This window comes from Oryx dammah, unplaced genomic scaffold, assembly GCF_014754425.2.
Source record: "Oryx dammah isolate SB20612 unplaced genomic scaffold, SCBI_Odam_1.1 HiC_scaffold_3, whole genome shotgun sequence".
Taxonomy (NCBI): Eukaryota; Metazoa; Chordata; class Mammalia; order Artiodactyla; family Bovidae; genus Oryx; species Oryx dammah.
Window position 1 is genome coordinate 31,608,005 of NW_024070187.1, and position 26,654 is coordinate 31,634,658.

The 26,654-nt window shown below is 36.3% G+C and overlaps 1 protein-coding gene across 1 annotated transcript in view; it reads right to left on the reverse strand.

The window, feature by feature from the left end:
• Nucleotides 1-26,654, reverse strand: part of GRID2 (glutamate ionotropic receptor delta type subunit 2) — a 1,625,731-nt gene that overhangs the window by 1,273,493 nt on the left and 325,584 nt on the right. Inside the window, exon 2 of the mRNA XM_040237847.1 lies at nt 3,306-3,461. Within this exon, the coding sequence (XP_040093781.1) occupies nt 3,306-3,461 (156 nt within the window). The remainder of the gene's footprint in view (nt 1-3,305; nt 3,462-26,654) is intronic.

Below are 26,654 nucleotides of genomic sequence, written 5' to 3' on the forward strand. Positions count from 1 at the left end.
TAGTTCATTCGTTCTTTGCTGCACGCTTCTAGTTTGTAGAAGACTTACTTAACCACTGTGGTCTCAATTAATTAATTTAACATTCAATAGGATTTATATACTTTTGTACCATAATAATTCTACAGGTTTTCTATTTTTTTTTTTTTATATCTTAAGGAAAATGACCACACACAAAAAGAAAGTAAAGAATTCCTAAGTTAAGGTATGAAAAAGTCTTTACTATTAGTTGACATCACACAGCTCAACAGATAAAAGGTAACCAATGGCTTATCAAAAAATATTCAGAAGAAAGCAAAAATAATTACCTAAAAATAGGTGGTTTATTTACAAATTACTTTTGGTAAAACAAGAATTTTTTTCCTACCGTTCATTTATCTGAAACTGCTGAGATTAATGTTATAGGATAGTGAAAATGATGATCAAATAGTCATTGTTATCCAGAGAATAGAAAATATTGATCCTGTGTTGTAACCAAGATATTTTCTTCAAGAAAATCACCTTAAAATAATTATTATTATGCACAAACTTATGGTAACCAAAACTACAAAGGAGAATTTTATATTACCAATATTCTTTATTAAAGTTTAATGGAGTAAGAAGGCTGTTTATATTTAAATCTCTCTCTCTTATTAAGTGTTGAAAATAGATGGGATAAACAAAATATTAAATTTTAAAATATCATGTCAAATGTTGGAAAAAGTTCTAACAATAAAAAAAACTGAGGATTTCATATTAGATTCCATTTATCTGTTGATAGATCCCTATTATAATTCATTTTTATCACCAAAATATCCATATACTTTGATGATGCTATTTGTTCAAGGATCAGACTTTCAAATAAACAAATGAAAAAAATAAAATACATTAAAAAATACAAAGAGAGGGAAAAATAATTCAAAATCATTAATTTTTAGATTTTCATCAGGAAGATGAATGTGTAAACAACTGATAGTAATGATAGCACTGAATGCCCTGTCCATCTTTAGAATGTGAAAAACAAATAAACTGATTTAAAACCATCTATATTATAGATTTTAATGGTATTGCAGCAAAGATACGATGATAGAAAGGTGACCATCTTTGATAGTTCAGTTGAAGGTTTCTCCTAAATACTTCCTCAAAATATTTAAGAAATACTCCTAAATACTTTTTGTTCTCTCTCAAATGAATATTTCTATTATTGTGACAAAGTTATCAAATATAATAAGAGCTCTAGAAAGAAACTATTTTTACTTCTAAAATTAACCAAGATCTTTCTCGATATTGAATGGCGAAAAATTAGCTCCAGAGTTTCCTACAACTTATTTCAGGTTCATTACCCAGAGCAGACCATCAAAATAACTGGTCCAGAACATCCTGTTAGTATCAAAACCCATCAGGCAAACTGTAAAGTTCTTTATTCTTTCTTGACAAATATCTATCATTCTCTACCTTGAAAACTTAAAACTTACTTCCTTTCTCAATTTGCTTTCAGTGCCACATATTCTTTTATATCACAATAGTTCTTTTGAGAGATATTTTTGTTTCCAGAATTTAGTTGACAGTAGAATGGTTACACAAAGCAATATGTAAATGGATTAACTGTGGTATTTTAAAAACAGTCCTTGTGTTTCAAATTGTACTCTCTTAAAAAAGGTGTGAAGGCCGTATTTATTTAGCTCTTGCAATTCCATTTTACCCACTGTATATTTCTCACTGCTTTATCCACATTTTTTCAGTCAAAGTGGATTTTTTAAAAGGTATGGATATTTTAGCACATCTGAAGTTAATAAGAAGACAGTCACAAAAATAAAGTCAGTCCTCATTTTTTCCTGTTCTTGTCTGGTTACTGAAACTAACAGTTGGGAAAGAAATATATACCTATTTTAAAGAATAACATTCTTAGTGTAACTATACCTTTCATTACAGGTATTTTCTACAATTTCTAGTTTAGTATTTTTGCAGACTGCTTTATGAATTCTAACATTAATTTAGACAGTTTTTAGATGTTTCTATAGAAAATTTATCAGCATAGCCATGATTTAAAGTTGCAAATTCCTAAGATAATTCTGAATTAAATGCAAGAAAAAAACAGATGCTTATATTAATCTGATTTTTTAAATTTATATTTATATATTAAAGTTCCATCATGTTAATATGAAAAATCTATTTTATTACAAAATCAACCTTTACTTAAAAATTTCTGTTCATTTCATTAAAATAATATATTTTCACTTCATCAAATTAATAAGAAGGAAAATCCATTAGACTATTAATCATTCTATCCATTGCCTTACTGACAGAAATAAGCTTTAAATCAGCTTTAGCCAATGCCACTGATCAAAAACACATTCCAATAAAACTTACTTGCATATCATGTAAATACATTCAATTAAAAACATTTATCTTCTTTACCCCTTCAATACTTTTCTTTAAAAAGTTTTCTACCAAATTTTACTACCGTTATATCTTGTCCATACTTTCTTCTGCCAATTTCTCTAAGTTTTTAATGAAAGAAATGCTTCATTTAACTAAATTAATTTCACATTAGTATCTTTAGTCTAAATATATAACACAATAAAATATAAAACAGATTAACAACAAATAACCTCATGAATAATGACTACTTTACCAATCAAAAGACTAAATATTTCATTACAATAATAGCATCAAAACTAGAATTTTATTAGCGTAAGATCTTTCATTAAAATCATTCACACAAAGGATCATTCGAGCAAACTAAAAATAATTTGTACTTGTATGACTTTGTACCTATGAAAATTTTTAATTCACTCAAGTATACAGAGAGAATGGAGAAAAGTGCTTTAAAATTTGGCATACTGTAGAGAGAAAAAATGTATAGCTTAGGTCAGCATAGATTCCAGTACAAAATCTTTGATTTGTATGTACTGTCTAAAAGTTTTCCTTTTACCAATACATCTGTCATGAATACAATTTAAATATCATCTCCAGTTGTGACATCACTTAAGGCAGCAGTTATCTCAAAGAAAACAAACTAAAACTTCAGATAGAAAGTCATATTTTTAAGGAATGCTTCAATTTCACCAAAGTCATAAACTGTTGCAAAGTTTTTATTGTAAATATTTATGACCCTTTTCATAATATATTTCAATTAAAACAATAACTTTCCACTCAGAAGTAGAATACAGGATTAAAATCTACCAAATAACACCCTAAAAGAAAATCAATGCAGAAAAGATGCAAAAATGATATTCATGTTTAATGGCTTTTAAAAATTTAATTTCATCGCCATTTGAATTGAACCAAAAAAACAAAATAAAATGTAGAGTGCTGACAGACCTTACCTTCCTGAACTGCTTGAAAAGGGTTGTTGCCATCAACAAATGTCACCGAAAATGTAATTTTCTCAGTCTGTAAGATCTCCTCATTCTGGTTGAGGTCACCAACTGCTGTGCGAAATACCTCATCATCCTTTTTGGCAGATTCATCAAAAATTGCTCCTAGAAAGAAGTGAGTCGCCATTAAACAATAACATAAATATTCTCTCATGCCCTCCAGAATTATGCCAAAGAGACTTATGTATTGGAAAACGTATACTTTCACTTAAAGCATGCACTTTATTTATTACTGAAACACACTGTACTGGAAGCAGTGTGAGAGCTAAGCAGGAATGTAGTTACTTTTTCCAAATGGAAATGATGAATAGTACATCATAGTGTTTTGCTGGGAGAGCCCTAGGAAGGCATAATAAGTACAAAAAGCCTTTGCAAAACAAAGTGGTTAAATGCACTGAATGCCTCATGTACTAAGATCTATAGGAATTCATAGCTTGAAGGTATTTTTTCTGAATAACAGGAGAAAAATAAGAAAATATTCTGAGAGTCCATTCATAAAGTAAATAGGAATCAAATTTTGATCATGATTTTCACTTATTATTTCTTTTTACTTCTTCTCTTCCTTCTTTCTTGAATAAGAGTTTCTATATCTTTTCAAATCCTGACTCTCACATTAGTTAGTTTGACCTTGAGCAAGGGATTCAAACTCTAAACACATTTATCATCTATAATATCTAATAATAAAAATAATATCCATCTGTAAGGTTTATTAACTATATTAAATGATGCTATGCATGCAAAATGTAAGTAAACTGTGGTAACTAAATATGTCTTAATAAATGCCGGTATCTTTTCTTTTTTTAAATACTGTAATATAATCCAAACAGAGCTTAAACATTTTCTGTTAATTTTTTTACACTGCAGTATCTAATATAATGCTTAAAATAATTCAGTTCAGTTAAGTTGCTCACTCATGTCTGACTCTTTGCGATCCCCTGGACTGCAGCACACCAGGCTTCCCTGTCCATCACCAACTCCAGAAGCTTGCTCAAACTCATGTCCATTGAGTCGGTAATGCCATCCAACCATCTAATCCTCTGTCATCCCCTTCTCAAATAGTACTACATACAAATACTGTTTTAAAAATTAGGATTCCATGCAAGAAATATGCCTAAGTTCACACAACAATGGCCAGAGCCTTTTCCTCCTTGACGCCAACATTCTTGCTCTGTGTCACTATGGGATATTGCCTTCTAGGATTATACCCAAAAGGAATGAAAGTATTTAATGGGGATTCTGACTTTATAGCATATTTGGGGATTCTTTCCCATATGGTCATGCATACTGACTCCTCCAGTTCTAAGCAGGCACACATTTTTTATTAATTTACTTTTCAATCACAAATAATTGGGTCAATGTGCTTTTTGCATTTTTGAATAAACCTAGGAAAAGGTCAGTTTTCATTCCAACCCCAAAGAAAGGTAATGCCAAAGATGCTCAAACCACCGCACAATTGCACTCATCTCACACGCTAGTAAGGTAATGCTCAAAATTCTCCAAGCCAGGCTTCAGCAATATGTGAACCGTGAACTTCCTGATGTTCAAGCTGACTTTAGAAAAGGCAGAGGAACCAGAGATCAAATTGCCAACATCCGTTGGATCATTGAAAAAGCAAGAGAGTTCCAGAAAAACATCTATTTCTGCTTTATTGACTATGCCAAAGCCTTTGACTGTGTGGATCACAATAAACTGTGGAAAATTCTTCAAGAGATGGGAATACCAGACCACCTCACCTGCCTCTTGAGAAACCTGTATGCAGGTCAGGAAACAACAGTTAGAACTGGACATGGAACAACAGACTAGTTCCAGATAGGAAAAGGAGTGTGTCAAGGCTGTATATTGTCACCCTGCTTAGTTAACTTATATGCAGAGTACATCATGAGTAACGCTGGGCTGGATGAAGCACAAGCTGGAATCAAGATTGCCAGGAGAAATATCAATAACCTCAGATATGCAGATGACACCACCCATATGGCAGAAAGTGAGAAGGAACTAAGAAGCCTCTTGATCAAAGTGAAAGAGGAGAGTGAAAAAGTTGGCTTAAAGCTCAACATTCAGAAAACAAAGATCATGGCATCTAGTCCCATCACTTCATGGGAAATAGATTGGGAAACAGTAGAAACAGTGAATGACTTTATTTTTCTGGGCTCCAAAATCACTGCAGATGGTGATTGCAGCCATGAAATTAAAAGACATTTACTCCTTGGAAGGAAAGTTATGACCAACTTAGATAGCACATTAAAAAGCAGAGACATTACTTTGGCAAAAATGTCCATGTAGTCAAGGCTATGGTTTTTCCTGTGGTCATGTATGGATGTGAGAGTTGGAATGTGAAGAAGGCTGAGTGCCGAAGAATTGATGTTTTTGAACTGTTGTGTTGGAGAAGACTCTTGAGAGTCCCTTGGACTGTAAGGAGATCCAATCAGTCCATCCTAAAGGAGATCAGTCCTGGGTGTTCATTGGAAGGACTGATGCTGAAGCTGAAACTCCAATACTTGGCCACCTCATGCAAAGAAGTGGCTCACTGGAAAAGACCCTGATGCTGGGAGGGATTGGAGGCAGGAGGAGAAGTGGATGACAGAGGATGAGATGGCTGGATGACATCAGCGACTCAATGGACATGAGATTGGGTAAACTCCAGGAGTTGGTGATGGACAGCGAGGCCTGGCGTGCTGCAATTCATGGGGTCCCAAGGAGTCAGACATGAGTGAGCGACTGAACTGAACTGAATGAATTCCCTCCTGATAAAAAAGACATACACCTAAAGGACAATAACATGATAAAGGAATAACTATGAACATATGTATATCCTATCTGTATATGCATAATATATATTTCTTGACTCCTATATGCATTACAATGTGTGAAAAAAAGTGTGTATATAAAATGACTTTTTTCCATATATAAGTAAACACAGTTATTATATACATATATGAAGAGATAAACACAGTATATATACAGACACAGATATGCATATATATTCACATACATGCACACAAACACACATATACATATCAATAAAAGCAGACACACTTTACATCTTTCAATTGAGCAGATTTAATATTCTGTAGCTGAAGCCCTCGAATATTCTAGGAAAAGACAAATCATGATATTTAACATACATTCTAAGACTTAATACATGATACAGCAAATGTGAAACTATGTTCATTTCTGACAAATCTGGCAGGTTACTTTTGACCTCTCCGCCCTAAGTGGCTTCACCATGGAAAAGCAATAATTAATTTCTGCTAGAGAAGGCAAAATGTCTAATAGGCTTACTGTGTGCTTGTATTTTTCTTACCACTGCTCTTCTATATTTGCATGGATTTACTGACAGCTTTGACCAGCCTATGCAAACCTTTCCTTTCCATTTCCTATATATTTTGAATACCTGCCATGGATAAGAATATAAGAAAAGGGTGAAGAATTTTTTTAATTGATATAAAATTATTTTGGAATTATACTATTATATACCTAACACTCAGAATATTATTAGTTTTATTGATGTAATCAATTTATATAATACACATTAATTTTAAACTTATCTTGTTGCCTCTGAATTAGAAGTTTACTTTATAGACTAAGTTTTTCATGAAAATATTTAGGCGATAAAACTTAGATTTATCATGATAACTTTAATCCACATTTTAAAAGACTTTTAATTTGTGATAATATTTATGAGAGTCTAGATTAATGTATTTAATCATTACATTGAAATATAATATGATCATACCAGAATATAAAATTTTCTTTAGCAGTTTGTTAGGAAGTGTGATATAAGGGTGCTATAGCTGGAGCTGAAATACCCAAATCATTTTAAATCAGATAATCTAAATGCCTATTCACAAAGAAGTGATGTATATTTATACAGAGATGTTTAATTTGTCATGAATACCAAATAGATTTCTTAAAAGAAGAGTTTCTAATCAACCTTGTTTTATAGCAAGTAACATTATTGACTTCTGATGAGTATTGGTAATACATTTTTAATGGAAGCATTTTACTATCGCCTGACAGAACACTTAAGACTGCTTTAAACATTAAACCTGGCTTAATAAATGGCAGAAATCTGCAAGAATGATAGCAAATTAGTCGATTCTGTTCTGAATTAAGATATACTGAAAGAAAAAAAAAAGATATACTGAAAGGAAATGCACAAAAGAAGCAGTTCATCTTTCAGCAAACAGAAAGGAAGTAGACAAAACAAACAGTTTATCTTACTGCACACAGACAGCATAAGCAAAGAACAGGAAATCTTAGTCAACATTTCAAATCCACTTATTTATTTATTTACTTTTTTCATCAGCTATAAAATCTCATTTTAAGTTTGGCTTTTTATCACAAAGTGAATGCAGCATTTTATATCAAGCACAACTATTTTGAAAACATTCTGGTAAGTTCCACATGAAGAATCTCAGGAAAGACAGTCCTTTTTTACGTATGCCATGCACTTCTAATAGTATAGTTATGTCATCTCTATCTTTTGTATTAATAAATACATATTACCAGTCTAATCGAACATCAAATGTCATTTTTGAAATTAAAGTTTACCAAATGTAACATTCACAACTATATAGCGTACATGATGATACAGCATTTATTTATTTCCCAGCTATTTTTATTAGCATGTTTTAACCGTCAGTTTTATTTTAAAACCTGGAGGAGAAAGCCAGATCCAACTTATTGTCATGATGAAATAATTCTTCCACCATTTACACACACAAACGCACACATACACACACGCACAGTACGTGATCAACAAATCACACTCTATTTATATTTTATGCTGGCCAAACTGGATTGAAGAATAACCAAGCAACAGGCAGAGAAGAAACATCTCCTAAAGATTCCTAATTACTAAACTGTAATTATAATCATTTTCACTATTAGGGACTGATGATCTGCTACTTCCATGGGAGAGAAAAATGGTCTTTACTTTTCCTTACAGAAAGAGAGTGACATGTACTCTACATACGAATTTTTAAATACAAAATAGATCATCGTTGTCTTCTTAGAAAATAATTTTATGGCTTAGAGCAGTATTAAAAACATGTTGAGGTCTTAATTTTTTTCTGCTCTTAGAATTTATATATATATATATATATTTTTTTTTTTTTACTTTACAATACTGTATTGGTTTTGCCATACATTGACATGTATCCGCCACAGGTGTACATGAGTACCCAACCCCGAACCCCCCTCCTACCACCCTCCCCATATCATCTCCCTGGGTCATCCCAGTGCACCAGCCCCAAGCATCCTGTATCCTATATCGAACCAAGGCTAGCGATTCGTTTCTGCTGCTGCTGCTGCTGCTGCTGCTAAGTCGCTTCAGTCGTGTCCGACTCTGTGCGACCCCATAGACGGCAGCCCACCAGGCTCCCCCATCCCTGGAATTCTCCAGGTAAGAACACTAGAGTGGGTTGCCACTGCCTTCTCCAATGCATGAGTGAAAAGTGAAAGTGAAGTCACTCAGTCGTGTCCGACTCTTAGCAACCCCATGGACTGCAGCCCACCAGGCTCCTCCGTCCATGGGATTTTCCAGGCAAAAGTACTGGAGTGGGGTGCCATTGCCTTCTCCAGATTCGTTTCTTACATGATAGTATATACATGTTTCAATGCCATTCTCCCAAATCATCCCACCCTCTCCCTCTCCCACAGAGTCCAAAAGTCTGTTCTTTACATCTGCGTCTCTTTTGCTGTCTCACATACAGGGTTATCATTACCATCTTTCTAAATTCCATATATATGTGTTAGTATACTGTATTGGTGTTTTTCTTTCTGGTTTATTTCACTCTGTATGATCGGCTCCAGTTTCATCCACCTCATTAGAACTGATTCAAATGTATTCTTTTTAATGGCTGAGCAATTTTTTAACTGTTGTAAAGGGTCATGTGTATAAGTTAAAAACATAATTTTACACAAATTCACATTCACAACCATGCTTCTTAAATAAAATATTTATAGGGAGTTACTAATCTGAACACCTCCATAACTCTCAAAAACATTTTAATCATTTATACCTTCATATCTCTATTCATGATACTGTCTCAGTCATGGGTATATGCCTTGTCTCCTTAGCAAAATTTTTATTGTTAGAGCATTTATAATGGGGCCTGAGTATATTAGATATTCAACAAAAAATAATAGTCTAAACTTTCCTCATATTAGTTAGGCATGATCTTGTAAAATAGGAAACCTAAATTCAAATTCATATAGGATGGATAAACAACAAGGTTCTACTGCACAGCAGAGGGAACTATATTCAATATCTATGATAAATAATAATGGAAAAGACTAACAAGTATTTCCTTGTCTGTATGTGTATAAGTGAATCATTTTGCTGTACAAGAGAGACTGACAGAACACTCTAAATCAACTATACTTCAATAAAAAATAAAATTAAAAATTCAACTTCAAATATAAGAATAAAAATGTAGTTACAACTAATTCTAAATTAGAACAAAAACAATTGCAAATGTACCTGTATGTGAATTTATTATCACAGTGTTATCATGACTCTAGAAGACACAAATTATTTAGCAAGGTATAAATCACATACTTTTATTTTTAGTTTCAATATATAAAATCTTCATCTTATACATATAGCTGGCAAGTAGAGGAAATGCTGTTTAGCTGGGAAGGTAGTAGAGCAAAAAATGTTTCTTCATTTATCCCTGAATTTCCTCTAAAAATACTGAGAAAGGTTTTGCTACAGATATTGAAGGGGTTTTCCAGGTGGTGCAATGGTAAAGAATCTGTCTGCCAACACAAGAAGAGATACGGGTTCAGTCCCTGGTTCAAGAAGATCTCCTGGAGTAGGAAATGGCAACCCACTCCAGTTTTGTTTTGTTTTGCTTTGTTTCTGGAAAACTACATGGACATAGGAGCCTGGCAGGAAACAATCTTTGGCATCACAAAGAGTCAGACATGATTTAGCAGACAGACAGACAGACACATACTGAAGTGTCACGAGAAAGAGACCCATACCTGTACAGAGGCTAACCTACTTTCTTCCCTTTCCACACCACAATCCATTACTCTATGCCCACTTCTCTGTTTGCTGAGGCAGAAGTCACATTGCAGAAGCAAAACCGCAGAATCAGCTCAAGTAGAAAGGTCCAAGATAGAAACAGTCTACTGCCCGAACCAGTTCTAGCCTGACCGCCAGGACAGCACCTGAGCCGAAGAGACCCCAATGTCTGAAAATTGCCTTTGCTTCATTACCATGCTAGAATCTCTGCCCAAAGGGAGGAGTTGAACTTTAGTAGCACAATTAGCATCCCAAGTGAAGGAGCCCAAAGGATTGTGCCTGCTTTGGATGTTTCTGGAAACTTACTGCCATTTTCCACAGGTTCTGATGGCATACCCACTTCATAACCCTTAAAAATTTCCCACTTGCCTTACCCTGGAAGAAAAGTTCTTAGAGTTGTCCCTTTCCCATTCCTTAATAAAGGAAGAAAGCTTCTGTTCTGCTTTGCCAAACCTGTTCTCATTCAATTGGTGGGAGCAGCACTAGGCAAGGAAAGGACACAGCTGGGGTCCAAAGATACAGCAAGTCAATGACAGAAGGAATTTTTCCATATACAGAGTTGATAAAAGTATTGGAAGATCTGCATATCTAATTTTATAAAAATAACACAGTCAAAGCTATGGTTTTTCCAGTAGTCTTATATGGATGTGAGAATTGGATCATAAAAGAGGCTGAGTGCCAAAGAATTGATGCTTTCAAACTGTGGTCCTGGAGAAGACTCTTGAGAGTCCCTTGGACTGCAAGGAGATCACACCAGTCAATCAGTTCTAAAGGAAAGCAACCCTCAATATTCATTGGAAGGACTGATGCTGAAGCTGAAGCTTCAATATTTTGGCCACCTGAAGCAAAGAGCTAATTCATTAGAAAAGACCTTGATGCTGGGAAAGACTGAGGAAAGGAGGAAAAGGGGACAATAGAGGATGAGATGGTTGGATGGCATCAGACTGAATAGACACTAGTTTGAGCAAACTCTGGGAGAGAGTGAAGGACAGGGAAGCCTGGCGTGCTGCAGTCCACAGAGTCGCAAATAGTCGGACATGATTGAGCGACTGAACAACAAAACATACCAAATATCTTTTGGTAATTCTAAAAATTGAAAAGAAGAAAGTATCAACACGTATCAACACAGAGATAATCATCAAAGCCAAGCCACTGAGTTTCTTCACAAATGATTTGCTGACAGGACAGCTGAAATCCATTACATGTTGCATCAGACCATAGCAGAATCAAAATGCCTTCATAAGATAACAAAAACAGCAATTGTGGGTTTCACAGACTCGTGGCTGAAACAAATTTTAAGAATGATAAAGCTTTCATTTCTTCAGTAAAAAAACCTTCTCATTTTTCAGAAATTGTAGTGAAAATTTTTAAGTAACTTAACCAAAGTTTCACAGTCAAAAACTAGAAGGAGTGGAGAGGGAATATTGATTTTCTGGTTTCAAGTTTGGAGCTATTTCTTCCATATTATGCTGTTTTTCTCATTTCAAGCACTTATTCCAAGTATGTACACATATATATATATATTACATATATAATCCATTATGCCATTCCTATATACATATATGTGATAATATCTAGAACTACTATAGATATTAGTATATACTCAGTAACTAGTTATACCAATGAATATATATATCTCAATATATACACACATACATGTGTATTTGATAATGAGTACTAACTAGCAATTAGCATCAGATATTCATTTACTCTATACTGTGAAGTATTTAAAATGGAAGAATCATAGTAAAAACCTGAACATACAATGGCACACATATGATCTGCTATGACATTCATATATACATATGTGCGACAATAACTAGATCTACTATATATATTATATATATACTCAATAACTAGTAGTACCAGTGAATATATATATGTATATACATACACATGTACATATACACACATTCATATATATTTGATAATGATTATTAGTCTGATAATTAGCACAATGTATCTGTTTACACCATGAAGCATTTAAAAATGAAGAATTATAGTAAAAACCTGAACATCAGACTTTCCACATAAAACGTATTCCCCTTTGCCTTAGATGTTTTAGCAAATTCGCTTTGGAGATTAAATTTTTTTTAAAAGGCACAACTCTCTGCTTTGAGACAATTCACAGGTCACAGTAGGATTTACAGTTCTTGAAAGCTATTCAGAATTGTTAAGTCATCATATATCCTCACTGTTTTAGATGTTACTATTCACGAGTAGGTTTTCAAATTTAATTCTAACAGTGCACTGTGCATACACATTAGTTCCACTGTGCACAGATATTCAAATCAAGAGAGAGATCTATAATGTTTCTGCATCTACTCATGATATTTCCAGGCTTCCCTGGTGGCTCAGTGGTAAAGAATCTGGCTGCAAAGCAGGATCCTCGAGAGATGTAGGTTTGATCCTTGGGTTGGGAAGATCCTCTGGAGAAGAAAATGGCAGCCCACTCTAGTATTCTTGCCTGGAGAATTCCATGGACAAAGGAGCCTGGTGGGCTACTGTTCATGGAATTGCAAAGAGCTGGACACAACTGAAGCAACTTAGTAGTAGTAGCATGATATTTCCACTAATGCCAGAGGAAACTGTGCATGTATTCAAAGGGACAAGTAATAAAGACATTATAAATACTGTAAAAATCCAATTTCTCCTTTACTTCATTCTTCACAAGAAGGAAAAAAGGTTGAACATGTTCAATACAATTAGACAAGAGGAAAATTCAGCAGAATTGTGACCAAATGAACTTAGCATTTTCTATACTACTGGCATCTTCATGTGAGCATAGAAGAGAAGCAACTATTTCAATAGGGCTCTTATTAAAATGAAGGTATTTTGTGTGTGTGCTATGTTTATGCATGTGAGAGTATGTGTGAGAGTATATATATAAAACCTGCCTAGATAATATCAGTTACATTGAAATATCCTCCATGAATCAATTCTGTATAACAAGTATTTTCAGCAGTCTCTTATTCAACATACATTTTACAAATATGTTTTAATTTAATGTCTTCTTTGACAGGAAGTAGAGTTTTTAGAATTGTACTTTTCCTTTCATTCAGACGTATATTTTCTTCAGTTCACATTATCTGATCCTTCACAAGTACTCTAAGGAAGTAAATCAAAATAAAAACTCTTAATAGTCTAAAGGACGTGCTGCTGCTGCTAAGTTGCTTCAGTCGTGTCCGACTCTGTGTGACCCCACAGACGGCAGCCCACCAGGCTCCGCCATCCCTGGGATTCTCCAGGCAAGAACACTGGAGTGGGTTGCCATTTCCTTCTCCAATGCATGAAAGAGAAAAGTGAAAGTGTAGTTGCTCAGTCCATGGATTTTCCAGGGAAGAGTACTGGAGTGGGATGCCATTGCCTTCTCTGAAGGATGTGTTAGATACATATAAAAGTCATGACAATTAGCAAATATTATTCTGAATTAAAAATAATCTGTTGTGCTACTCTCAAGTTTATAATAATTGAAATAATAATGAAAATAATTAACATTTATTAGTAATAAGCATGGTAATAAGTGGTTCACTGATATCATATGATTTAGTTTTGATAAAAATCCTTTGATGGAAATGAAATTCAGGGCAAGTAACTTTCCAGAGACCTAATGCTACTAAATGACTGTGGCAGAATTCACAGGTCTCATTTTCAAGGCAAAATCTCTAGCAAGCTCTAAGCTTAATATATAACAATATATTCATTATAATAAACTTCTATATTACCAAGTTACATATATATTCTTATTTTCATAATTGTAAAAATGAAATTTTATATGAATGTTAAAACTCTCAAATAGGTTTTAATCATTTTGTTCAATAAATTTTTAATAAGTAGGTCTAATTTAAGAAAGTTTTTAAATAGTATTTTTGCATAATTTTTGTAGATATAATATTTACCCCAATAAATTAAACTATACCATTTAAAGACAAGTTTAACTCAATAATTAACACATTTCCCCCAAAACTTTAAGTTTGATTTTGGGATAATTATCTAAAATATACAAGGAAACAAGTTGGGGTAAATTTTCTAAACATGTTAAATAACAATTTTTGCAGTTACTTTAGAATAATATTAAGTGAGTTCCAATAACATATACAATTTGATATATTCTTAAATTCAGGGTTCATAACAAATCTTTAGCCTTTAATTTTTTAAGACGTTAGAAATTTTTCTACTTTAGTGACTAACAATCCTAAAAGTACAATGCCCAAGTCATTGACTTTATATAGAAAAGACCTTTACTAATGTATGTAGATCTGTAATATTCAGATTTTGACCAGGTATAGAAAATAACTGCTTCATTATCTCCCAGTGTCTAATGCTTACTTAGCATTACACCAAAGTACATTATACTATTAACTCCCAAATCACCCACCATAATTATCTAGTTTATAGGCAAACATCATTGTTTTTTAAAAAAAGATAATCAAGTTCAAAGAGGATATTATCTAGATTACATCGGAATTAGTTATGATGTAGTATATGAATATAAACTGGAAGGAGATAAAACTCCACTCAGATAATTAAAAATTATTCTACATAAATACTTGAAGGCATATTGTAATATAAGACATTTTTTTTTACAATGCAGATAATTTTAAATTCTCAATTTTTCTCAACATATTATAATAGAATGACTTAAAATGAGAAGGGTAAATCACAGACCAAGCAGATAAATTTTCGATGACAATCTCCACCATTTCAGAGGAGAGTATTTGTGTTGGAATGTGGTATTCCATCACATTGTGAGCTAAGTCAAATTCATGTAGAGATTCTTCATTCTGACACAGGTCCTTTTTTTCAGCCAATGACATTTGAATTCACATTTCATTTGAGGTTTTTATAAAGTTACCCAGAAACCCAAAGCACATTTACACTGATAATTCTGCCACCTAAATGTCTGACTTTGCTGTATGTTTTCCAATAGTCTATGGGAGAAAAGAAAATCCATAGTGCTTAAGGAACAGATAATCTGACTTTCACATGTGGAACATAATAGGAGGCTAATCTTTAAAGTAATCTCTTTTTTGTTGTTGTTGTTGGAACATAGATCCTCTCTGAAGAGCTTACACATCTTTATCTAACTTTGGTCTCTGAGGAATAAGCATTTCAAATAAGTTCTTCCAATAAAAATTATTTGTAACTTTTAAAGAATACTAGATATTGAAAGGTCAATCATCTGGATTTTTCTTAATAAAAATGGCACTACTGAAAGAAAGTATAGTCAGAAGATGAAGAAGAAAACATCAGGAATCTGTTTTCTCATCTAGACAATCATTGAGGTTATTCAATGTCTTTAAGCCTGCTCTGTAAGAAATGCTAAATGGAGTCCTGCAGGTTAAAATACAAGGACATTAGAGAGTAACTTGAAGCCACATGAATAAGTAAAGATTTCAGTAAAAGTGGTACATAAGCAATTATAAAATTCAGTACTATTGTAATGACAGTAGATAACTCCAATTTTTATTTTCTACATGGTGTAAGATATTAATATTTTATTTAAAAGACAACCATCAACCTAAACGCTAGTATTATTAATTGCAACTTTGGTTTGCAATTGCACATTTTACTTTCCACATAATCTAAGAGTCTAATACATTTAAATAATCATTAGTTCATATTTTAGGGCGTACAATGTATAGAGATGTAATTTTGTGACATTAGCAACTGAAAGCACTGAGGATGAACATGTAAAGGAGCAGAGTTTTGTATCTCATTGAAGCTAAATTAGTATAAACTCAAATTAAAGTATTATAACTTTAGGATGTTAAATGGAATCCTCATGGTTACTACAAAGAAAATAGTTATAGGATATACACAAACAGAAATGAGAAAATAATTTAAATGTTTCACTGCAAAAAGACAAGCAAGAGAGAAAACAGTAATCCAGGAAATGAGAAATAATGAAGCTATAAGACATATGGAAAACAAATAGCAATGACAGAATTTCCTCTTATCAGTAATTACTTTAAGTGTAAATGAAATAAACTCTCCAATCAAAAGACAGAGTTTGGTAGAACAGCTAAAAATATCATCACCCAATTACATACTGTGTACAGAGATTCACTTCAGGAGAAAATATTTGCAACTTGTGGTTTTATGTGACATTAATATCCAGATAAACATTTAGGAAAGTGAAAATCTCTCAGTTCTGTTGGACTCTTTGCAACCCTATGGACTATATAGTCCATGGGATTCTCCAGGCCAGAATACTAGAGTGGGTAGCCTTTCCCTTCTCCAGGGGATCTTCCCAACCCAAGAATCTAACCTAGGTCTCCCGCATTGCAGTCAGATTCTTTACCAGCTGAGCCACAAGGGAAGCAGAACTCCTAAAACTCGACAAAAAACAACTAGATTAAAAATTGGGCAAATAATCTGCCTGCCAGTGCAGAAGACACATGTTGGATCCCTGGATCAGAAAGGTCCCCTGGAGAAGAAAACAGCAACTCAGTCCACTATTCTTGCCTGGGAAATGCCATTGACAAATGAGCTTGGAGGAGTACAATGTATGGGCTGGAAAAGAGTTGGAAGCTCCTTAGTGACGAAACAATAACCACAACAAAGCAGTTGAACAGACATTTCTCCAAAGAAGATATATGTGGGGCCCTAAATGGGAAACCTTAAAAAAGAAGGGCTAGCTTTGCGGTTTAGAGCTAAGATGGTGCCTGGCGGAAGAGATGAGGGTGTGGCCTAAGTTGTCCGTCAAAACTTTTCATTGGCTCTCTTGATTTCTGGGCACGTAGACAGCGCATGATCACCATAGACTCCTGTTATAAGGATGGCACATGATGATTTGACCTTTAATGTGATTGGTGCAAGTATGGAAAGTCCCTCGCAAACCCCTCCCTGCTTGCCTTTATAAACCAAGAGCTTACAACAATAAAGCGGAACTGCTTAGATGGAACCCCTGTCGCGTCTGATTGTCTCTCGCTCACTCACCAAGGGGCTGGGTTGGTGGACAGCAGGCTCACCTCTCCTCGGGACCCCTCGGCTTTGCTGAGGGAAGTTCCACTGCCTCTCTCTTTCTGCGGAGCGCCCCCCGCAGAAACTGGCACCCAACGTGGGGCACAAAGCGGACAGACGGAGGTAGTGTCACCGTGCAGCTCTGAAAGAAGGAGTGACGAAGGACCCTAGGCTGGTCGCAGCGCGGAGCTCCCCTTTAGAGGAGTATCGCCCGAGGTAATCTGGATTTCAAGGTGGGCCCCCCTCTGCTTTGAGGGAAGTGGCAAAAAACTCGCCTGACTTATTTTCCTTCTCTTCTTCTTTTCTGATCTGTCCTTAATTTCTTTTTCTGGAGTTTCAGTGAACAGGCAAACGGTTGTGGAGGCAATTGATGAGTCCTGGCTAGGGCCACTCTCTGGTGGACTTTGAAGGCTCCACAACAGGTAAGCCTCAGTAACTAGAGCCCGACCAGGTGAAACTCCCCTTTAACCATTCTTAACTGAGGACGTGGCCTAGAATCTTCCCTGTGGGCACGGGTCAGGCACTTAAAGGCCATTAGGGCGCCTGCCACTTGAAGACTCCCGTGACAGGATAAGGGGGTCACGGAATGGGCTAAAAGCCTCTAGGGTGCCAGCCCCCAGCAAGAAAACTTCCGTGCAATGACGCAGGCACATAAACAGTTCCAAAAGCATACCATAAGCCCAACTTTCTGGCCGCCACCACTCCCAGTAGGATTTTTGGTGGTCGTCCTCAGTGACTTTTCTTTCTATTCTCCCTCGGCAGCATGGGAAATAACATCGGGAAATCTGATGAGCCCTCACTCAAGGCACTGAGATATATGCTCATGAGCAGGAGACTTGAGATTTCTGATGCTCAGGCCATTAAGGTCTGGGGGACCATTGTACGGTTGGCCCCCTGGGTTGCTTTGGCCAATCTGTTCTCTTAGGACACTTGGGATCAAGTACAAACCCTTGCTAGGCAGCGAGAGGCTCAATAAGGTGAGGAGCCCCCCTTAGGGTTCTGTCTGACCATTTTGGCCCTCAAGCTCTGCTTTTCACAGAGCGAGGAGCATGTCACTGATATGGGTGCCCCCAATTCAAAATCAGAAAAACAATGGGGAAAGTTTGACGAGGAATGAGTCATGTCGGACCAGAATATAGCAAAAGAGACTGTAGGGAATAAAGACTCTAGAGTAAATAGTGGGCCTTGGGAGCCTTTTGGGAATGATAAAGGGGCAGAAGAGAATAGAGACCCTTTTGATGCCTCGAGACTGGGAGCTCAGGTGAGAGACCTGTGCCTCTCCCTGCCTCCCCCATTTGAGGAAGTTTCAGGAGCACCTTGGGTGGAAAAGACAATGAGGTCACCTTGGAGGGGGAGAGCCTATCCTGGGGACCTTGGGGATCCTCACTGCCCTTTACCGGCCCGATTCAAGCCTTTCCTGTAAACGTTAACCCGGGGGGGAATAGGCCAGCAGCCTGGTACCTCTGGGAGGCCAATGATTTAAAAGGGCTCAAAAAGGCAGTGGCAGAGGACGGCCCAAATTCCCCGTGGGCAGAAACTATTCTCCAGGGCCTGGCTCATCAACCTTATACGACCCAAGACTGGAAGATGCTATGTAAGGCAGTGCTCCCCAGCAACACCTATATCAAATGGTGTGCCTTTTTCAAGGAAGAGTGTAATGCTGTTTTCTGACAGGATTTATGTAGTAAACTTGCTTCCAGGATTGCTAAATTCTCACACACGACTAGATAACAATCCTATTACCCCCCCTTATGATACAAGCCCGTACCCTGTTACTTGAACGGGTTAACGCCATTTATGTACACCATCTTAGGGGTCATCAAAATTTACCTGGATTGCTTTCAATGGGAAATTCCCTGGCCGATAGAGTGGCCTCCGTTACAATCCAAGCTTGTAACTTACAAGATGCCTATGATCTTCACGATCTTACTCATATAAATTGAAAAGGGTTACATAAAAGGTTTCCACAGATCCCTATTAAAAAATTAAAGAAAATTATACATACTTGTAAATCCTGTCTTCCTTATTTACAGGTACTGCCTTTACAGACCCCAGGAGTAAATCCTCGAGGGCTAAAACCCAATGTGCTGTGGCAAACTGATGTGACCCATTATTCTCCTTTTGGAAAACTTAAGTATGTTTTTGTGTCTATTGACACTTACTTTCATGCCTGTTGGGCTACTGCCCACACAGGAGAAAAAGCAAAACATGCTCAAAGCCATTTTTTACAATGTTTTGTGACATTGGGCCTTCCCCATCAAATAAAAACAGATAATGGCCCTTGCTTCATCAGCCAGAGGTTACAGAAATTCTTCCAACAATGGCAAATTGTCATAACACCGGAATCCCACATAACCCCCAGGGACAAGCCATAATTGAGCGCCACCATCAAAATTTAAAGGCTTAATTACAAAAACAAAAAGGGGGAATAAGCCCTCACCAGCGACTTGGAATGGTGCTCTTTAAACATTTTAAATTTTTCATGGTGCTCTTTAAACATTTTAAATTTTTCAAAAATTGAACCAATATCATGTTTTCAAAAACATTGGTCTAACCAAGAAATAAAACCTGAAATACAAGTGAGATGGAAAGACCCCATCACTGGCCAGTGGAAGGGGCCCGATCCACTCCTTACAATGGGAAGAGGATTCGGATGCATATTCCCCACTGGGGACCCCAGCCGTATATGGGTGCCAGCAAGCAATCTTAAATTTACACCACGAGAGAGGTCAAATCTCAAAATCTGACACAGATTAAAGAGACACTCACATATTGAGCCCAAGAACAAAAAGTTCCTGAGGCGATCTTTTCTTCCCTTTCAGATCATCGATGTGGCGACCCTGGTGGACACTGCTCCTGGTGATTGTCGGATTACCTATCCTCTCCTTGCTGACCTTCATCATTGCCACAGCTGTGCAACAGTTTTTAGAATCTTTAAAATCTGGGTTTAACGACACACAAGGCCATCAACCATGAGGGTATAACAGTGTCAGCATCTGTGCTGGGAGTTTAACAAGCTCAGACCATCGAGGTTATAAACAATATATCCACTGCCTCTGCTCAAGGATTTCAAACCAGCTCGAACACCTGAGATCTGCCATAACGGGACTCCAACAACAGCTTGATCTCCACGCCAGAGCGATCGAGACGTTGAGTGTTCTGGCGCGCATAGACTGTGATGTGAGACACCCCAGCTTTTGTCTGACAGCTTTTCCAGTGTTAAATGAGACTCTAACAGGTGAAAGAGGGAGCAATGGATCTATGGGACTGGATACAAAGTCCATTTACTGGTTTAAAAATGCCTTCTTGTTTTTGTTATTCTGCTTGTTGTAATGTTAAAGGTAAAAATCCTCACAGCCCGCAATAGACGTTTACAACAAAAAAGTTATGCTTGCCCAGGTCATGAAAAAGGAGCCCCACATTGGGCACCCACAAAACCCCTGGATTAATTTAGTCCTTCAAGAGATTAACCGAGACAGATAAATAAAAGAGTTCTAGATGCCCAACATATAGAGAGATTCCGCCTAGCCCCCAAGAGGTGGCTGGATAGCCAATGAGGGGTAAGACCCTCAGAGGAGGGCAACCTAAGACAGGCACAGCCACGAGAGGGGCTGGCGAGGCTGGAGATTGGCTGCCTCCAGCTTTACTCCTTGCTCTATAGAACATCAATACAAATGTCTCGAGGGCTTAAATAAAATAAAAAAGGGGGAGATGTGGGGCCCTAAATGGGAAACCTTAAAAAAAAGGGCTAGCTTTGCGGTTTAGAGCTAAGATGGTGCCTGGCGGAAGAGATGAGGGTGCGGCCTAAGTTGTCTGTCAAAACTTTTCATTGGCTCTCTTGATTTCTGTGCACGTAGACAGCGCGTGATCACCATAGACTCCTGTTATAAGGATGGCACATGATGATTTGACCTTTAATGTGATTGGTGCAAGTATGGAAAGTCCCTCGCAAACCCCTCCCTGCTTGCCTTTATAAACCAAGAGCTTACAACAATAAAGCGGAACTGCTTAGATGGAACCCCTGTCGCGTCTGATTGTCTCTCGCTCGCTCGCCGAGGGGCTGGGTTGGCAGACAGCAGGCTCACCTCTCCTCGGGACCCCTCAGTTTTGCTGAGGGAAGTTCCACTGCCTCTCTCTTTCTGCAGAATGCCCCCCGCAGATATATAAGTGGCCAATACGTACATGGAAAGACTTTCAACGTTACTAACCATTAGGAAAATTCAGATCAAACAATAATGAAGAAATAGCTCATACTCGTTAAGATGGTTACTATTGAAATAAATAACAAGTGTTGGCAAGGATGTAGAGAAATTGGAACCCCTGAGTACAACTGATGGGAATGTAAAATGGTTCACCTGTTTTGAAAAACAGCCTGGCAGTTCTCAAAAAATAAACCTACAATTATCATGTGATCAAGAAATTCCATCTCTATATATACTCCTCAAAATGGAAAGAAGAGTCTTGAAGAGATATTTTGAATATATTTAATACTATCAAACTGTATACTTAATAATCAGTGAGATGACAAATTGTGTGTGTAGGTTAAATTGTGTATGTTATCATTATTTTTAAAAATTCAAAAAGTGGCAGTCGTTTTTGTTTTCTTTTTTTCAGATTTTCACACTGACTCTGTGAACTTTGTTGTTCAGGTACTCAGTCATGTTCAACTCTTTGTGACCCCATGGACTGCAGCATTCCAGGCTTCCCTGTCCTACACCAACTCCCAGAGCTTCCTCAAACTCATGCCCACCTGTCAGTGATGTCATCCAACCATCTCATCCTCTGTCACCCTCTTCTCCCGCCTTCAATCCTTCCAGCATCAGGGTCTTTTCCAATGAGTCAGTTCTTCACGTCTGGTGGCCTCAAGTATTAGAGCTTCAGCTTCAGTCCTTCCAGTGAATATTCAGCATTGAGTTCCTTTAGGCTTGACTGGTTTTTCTCCTTGCAGTCCAAGGGATTCTAAAGAGTCTTCTCCAACACCACAGTTTGAAAGCATCAATTCTTTGGCACTCAGCCTTCTTTATGATCCAACTCTCATAACCATACAAAACTACTGGAAAAACCATAGCTTTGACTCAACAGACTTTTGTCGGCAAAGTAATGTCTCTGCTTTTTAACACACTGTTGGAGTTTGTCATAACTTTTCTTTCAAGTATCAAAGCATCTTTTAATTTCATGGCTGCAGTCACCATCTGCAGTGATTTTGGAGCTGAAGAAAACAAAGTCTGCCAGTTTCCATTGTTTTCCCATGTATTTGTGTAGTTATCCAGAGCTTTATATACTGTGTTTCAGACTCTTTCTCCATATCACACATTTAATTGAATCAATATCCTAAATATTACAAACTGAAATGCTATGATAAGAACAGAAATAACTGGTTTAAGAAAAGAGACTTTTTAACACTGCACAGCAATTCAAACTTTCCCGAAACTGAAATGATGCACATAAAAAAAGGATAAGAAGCTGTCTTCTTGAAAAGTACATTCACTGAGAAGACGTGCAGATATTTTTAGAAATGGAACAGATTCAACTTTTTTTTTTCTCCTATAACAATTCTAGATTCTTTTAATACTACTTTCAATTACCATTTTAAAAAATGTGAGAACTGGTATATGGTACTATAAGTAAAACCACAGGTCAAAGAAATATCTGTATGAAAAAATATATATACTGTGAATACCACGCATGCTTTTCAAAAATTCAAGCACATTTTGCTCACAAATAATTTAATTTAATCTGTCTTCTACATAGTAAAAATTCTAATTTTATAGTTAGACAAAAACTCCCTCTGTTTTGAGGTGTAAAAAATCATTTTAGCAATCAGAATTGACTCAACTAGATACATCATTTGAAATGATGCAATTTAGATCTATAACATAGTCTTCATTTCTAAAAAAATGAATATATCCAGTGGCATATTTCAGGTAGCAAAAAGGTACTCTTTTAATATAAATCTCACATCTCATGGTTTAATTAACTCTTAATCCACCTGTAATTTTATCTTCTTTTTTAAATAAACAGTTTTAATTGGAAAAACTGAGGATTTTATAGAAATCTACTGAAAAATTTTTTCCTGTTATGTGCTATTTCATACACGGAACAAGCAACTATGTTAGGGAGCTGCATACAGATATTGCTAGGTGAGTGGCCTACAAAATATTTTATAAGCAGTGAGAAAACAGTGGTTCTATGATAACTGTAAACAAGACAGCAGTGAAAAAGTATTTCCTTAGAAAGATGGCAATACTTTTAGGTATTAGATGTAAGTGACTGCAGACTATACCAAATTTCTTTCATCTATCAAGATCTGTATCACCATCAGTCCTCTACAAGTCATAGACTTATGAAAATTCAACTCTAAAGTCCCGTTTTTAGTAATAACTTGCTAGACAAATCTTACAGGAAATCTAACAAAAATGGCCAAAGCTGTTGATGTTTGCCACTGTTAATTCTATTCATAAAAAAATAGTAATATTTTTAAACTTCGAAATTCTTGTTAGGTAGTTCCCTTTATCCTCATTTTACAGATGAAGAGATGGAGAATCAGCGAATTAGGTAAATTAGCCAATTATACAGCTAGAAATAAATGAGCTAGAACTTGAATCTAGAACTTTCTGGGTTCAAAAATCTATAGTTCTTATACTAATAGACTGTTTATATGCTAAAGTTTAGTACATTCTTGAGACTAAATATCTGCTTTCAGAGTAAGATGTGATTTAAAGAAGAGACAACAGTGAATGACTTCAAAGCAGTGGTCCCCAACAATTTTGGCACCAGGGGCTCATTTCTAGGAAGACAATATTTCCACAGACTGGAGTGAGGAGGTGGTTTGGGAATGGTTTAAGCACATTACATTTATTGTGCACTTTATTTCTATTATCTTACATCAGCTCCACCTCAAATCATCAGGCATTAGATCCCAAAGATTGGGGACTCATGCTTCAAATTGCCCGTAATTCATCTCAGAACAGTTTTACTCTATGACATGGTATGTAGTATTACTCTTAAAAAAAAAAAAAAAGCAGCTATTTATGTTTTGTTTCAGTTGTCTATTAAAATCCAAGTGGAGATGTTAAGTTGACTGTCAGGATACATTTAACAGGAGGCTTCCTGTGTGCTGTTTCGGATCTATCAGGAATTCTCTGCTCCTTATTAATTCCTGAACACTCAGGAATTAAGAGGAGAGTCAAGCCTCTCCCTGGGGCTGAAGAATCAAGGCATTTCCTTCATTAGTTTTTCTATACAGTGATAAGTATCCTCTTCCTCCTTGTGAACCTTATGGTAGAAGTGATTGTTTACAAATCTCTCTCTTTAATTAGGATTGCCTATGTTTTGTAAGTCTGGAACTTTAATCTTTATCTCTGCTAAGAATAACAACTTTGTAAGACAGTATATATACACACACCACGTTAATTAAAATACCTTTGCTCCAACAGAGCTCTGGGAGCAACAGAGCTCCATGTCTGTCTTTCCTTCTCTCTCTCTCTCCCCCTCTCTTTTTCAGGCTGATCCCTTGGAGCGCAGAGGCCCTCTAAGTTCACTTTCCTGCCCAGGCTTCTAAGACCCTCTCGAGAAGGCGCTCTGCATCTTCACTCCATTGAGAGGGCGCCTGAGGTCTCCGTAAACAGAACAAGTCCTGTGTCAGGGACTTTATTGGCTTTCTGCGTAAACCAAGGAATATCAGCCTCGTTCTCTCTCTTATACTTTCATATCGGTCGACTCCAGACCACCAGGTTCTGGTCCATTAAAGGACCGCAACAGTTGACCAAGTAAGTATGTGGAAATGAAGCTTAAGAGAAAGAGTTCTGGGTAAGAGACAGACATTTAAAGGTTATCAACAAACCTTTGTGAATTAAAGACCAGAGACTGGATCTGATCACATAAGGAAATACTGCAAATGGAGAAAAGAGAGACTCAAACCCCAGAGGCAATCTAGTCTTAATTTGAAGAGAAACAATCAAGGATGGATTAGAAGGTAGCAGGACTGACTCAATGGGGAATAGCACAAGAAAATCATTAAAAGAAGCAAAAAGAGAAAAAAAATTCAAATATTTGGGAATGGTCAATTATATGAAATTCTACTCAAAAAAAAAAAAAAAGATCACATGAGGACATGTAAGTTTCCTTGTTCTGTGTTAAGATAACATGGACATTTTTCATTATTTTAATTAAATTTATTTCCATGAAACTAGTGCAACTTGGAGCCAAATTGAAATGGATTAAAGAGTGAATGGGGAAGTAAGGAAGTAGAGGCAGAGTATTAGTATACTTCTTGGGTTAAATTAACCTTACACAAAGGTCGTGCTTTTATCTCTCTCTCTCATTAAGCTGGAAACTCTCTCCAAACACGGCTAATGTTAAATTTTTCATCAAAGTTAATAGTCCACAGTGGCTGACACAGTGTCTTCCAAGTAATAGGAAATCAGTATTTCTTTGTTGAACTATGCTGGTAGAACCAGAATTCTGAAACTTAGTGAGTAACTCAATCAGTGATGGAGCTTTTAAAAATCAAATCTTCCTTTCCAGATACACTAAATCAGAATCTGAAATTCCATTACCATTTTATATCTTCTTTTATAACTAGGTTTGGTCAAAAGAATGTGACTAGAAGTGGATTATATGTCATTTCCAGCACAAGGGGTTAAGAATCAACTGCTTCCTTGCTCTTTGTCTCCTGATGTCTGTATAGACATGAGACCCTCTAGGAAAATGACTCCAAAATGCAAGAACACTGGATCACTATGTGAAGAAAGTTTTTAAATACCCAAAATACATTATCTTGAGGATAATTACTTATGTTAAAATTAAATAATAATTATTACCTTTGAGAATCTTGGTTCTCAAAAAATGACTCCTAGAAAAGCAGCATCACTTTCATCTAGGAACTGGAGTGATAAATAGCAACCTGCTTTTAACAAACCTTCAAGGTTACTCTAATGTATGTTACAGTTTAAGAGCCATTGGTATAAAAGGATACAGTTTGTTGAGGTTTACAGTGGGAAGAGTTGACTCATTGGAAAAGACTCTGATGCTGGGAAGGATTGGGGGCAGGAGAAGAAGGGGACAACAGAAGATGAGATGGCTGGATGGCCTCACCAACTTGATGCATATGAGTTTAGGTGACCTCTGGGAGTTGGTGATGGACAGGGGGGCCTGGCATGCTGTGATTCATGGGGTCGCAAAGAGTCGGACACGACTGAGTGACTGAACTGAACTGAATATCTATTTTATTGTCCTATATTTTCTAAAAATGGAGGATATAATGAACAACAAACTGTTTCATTCACTCTGAATTTTTA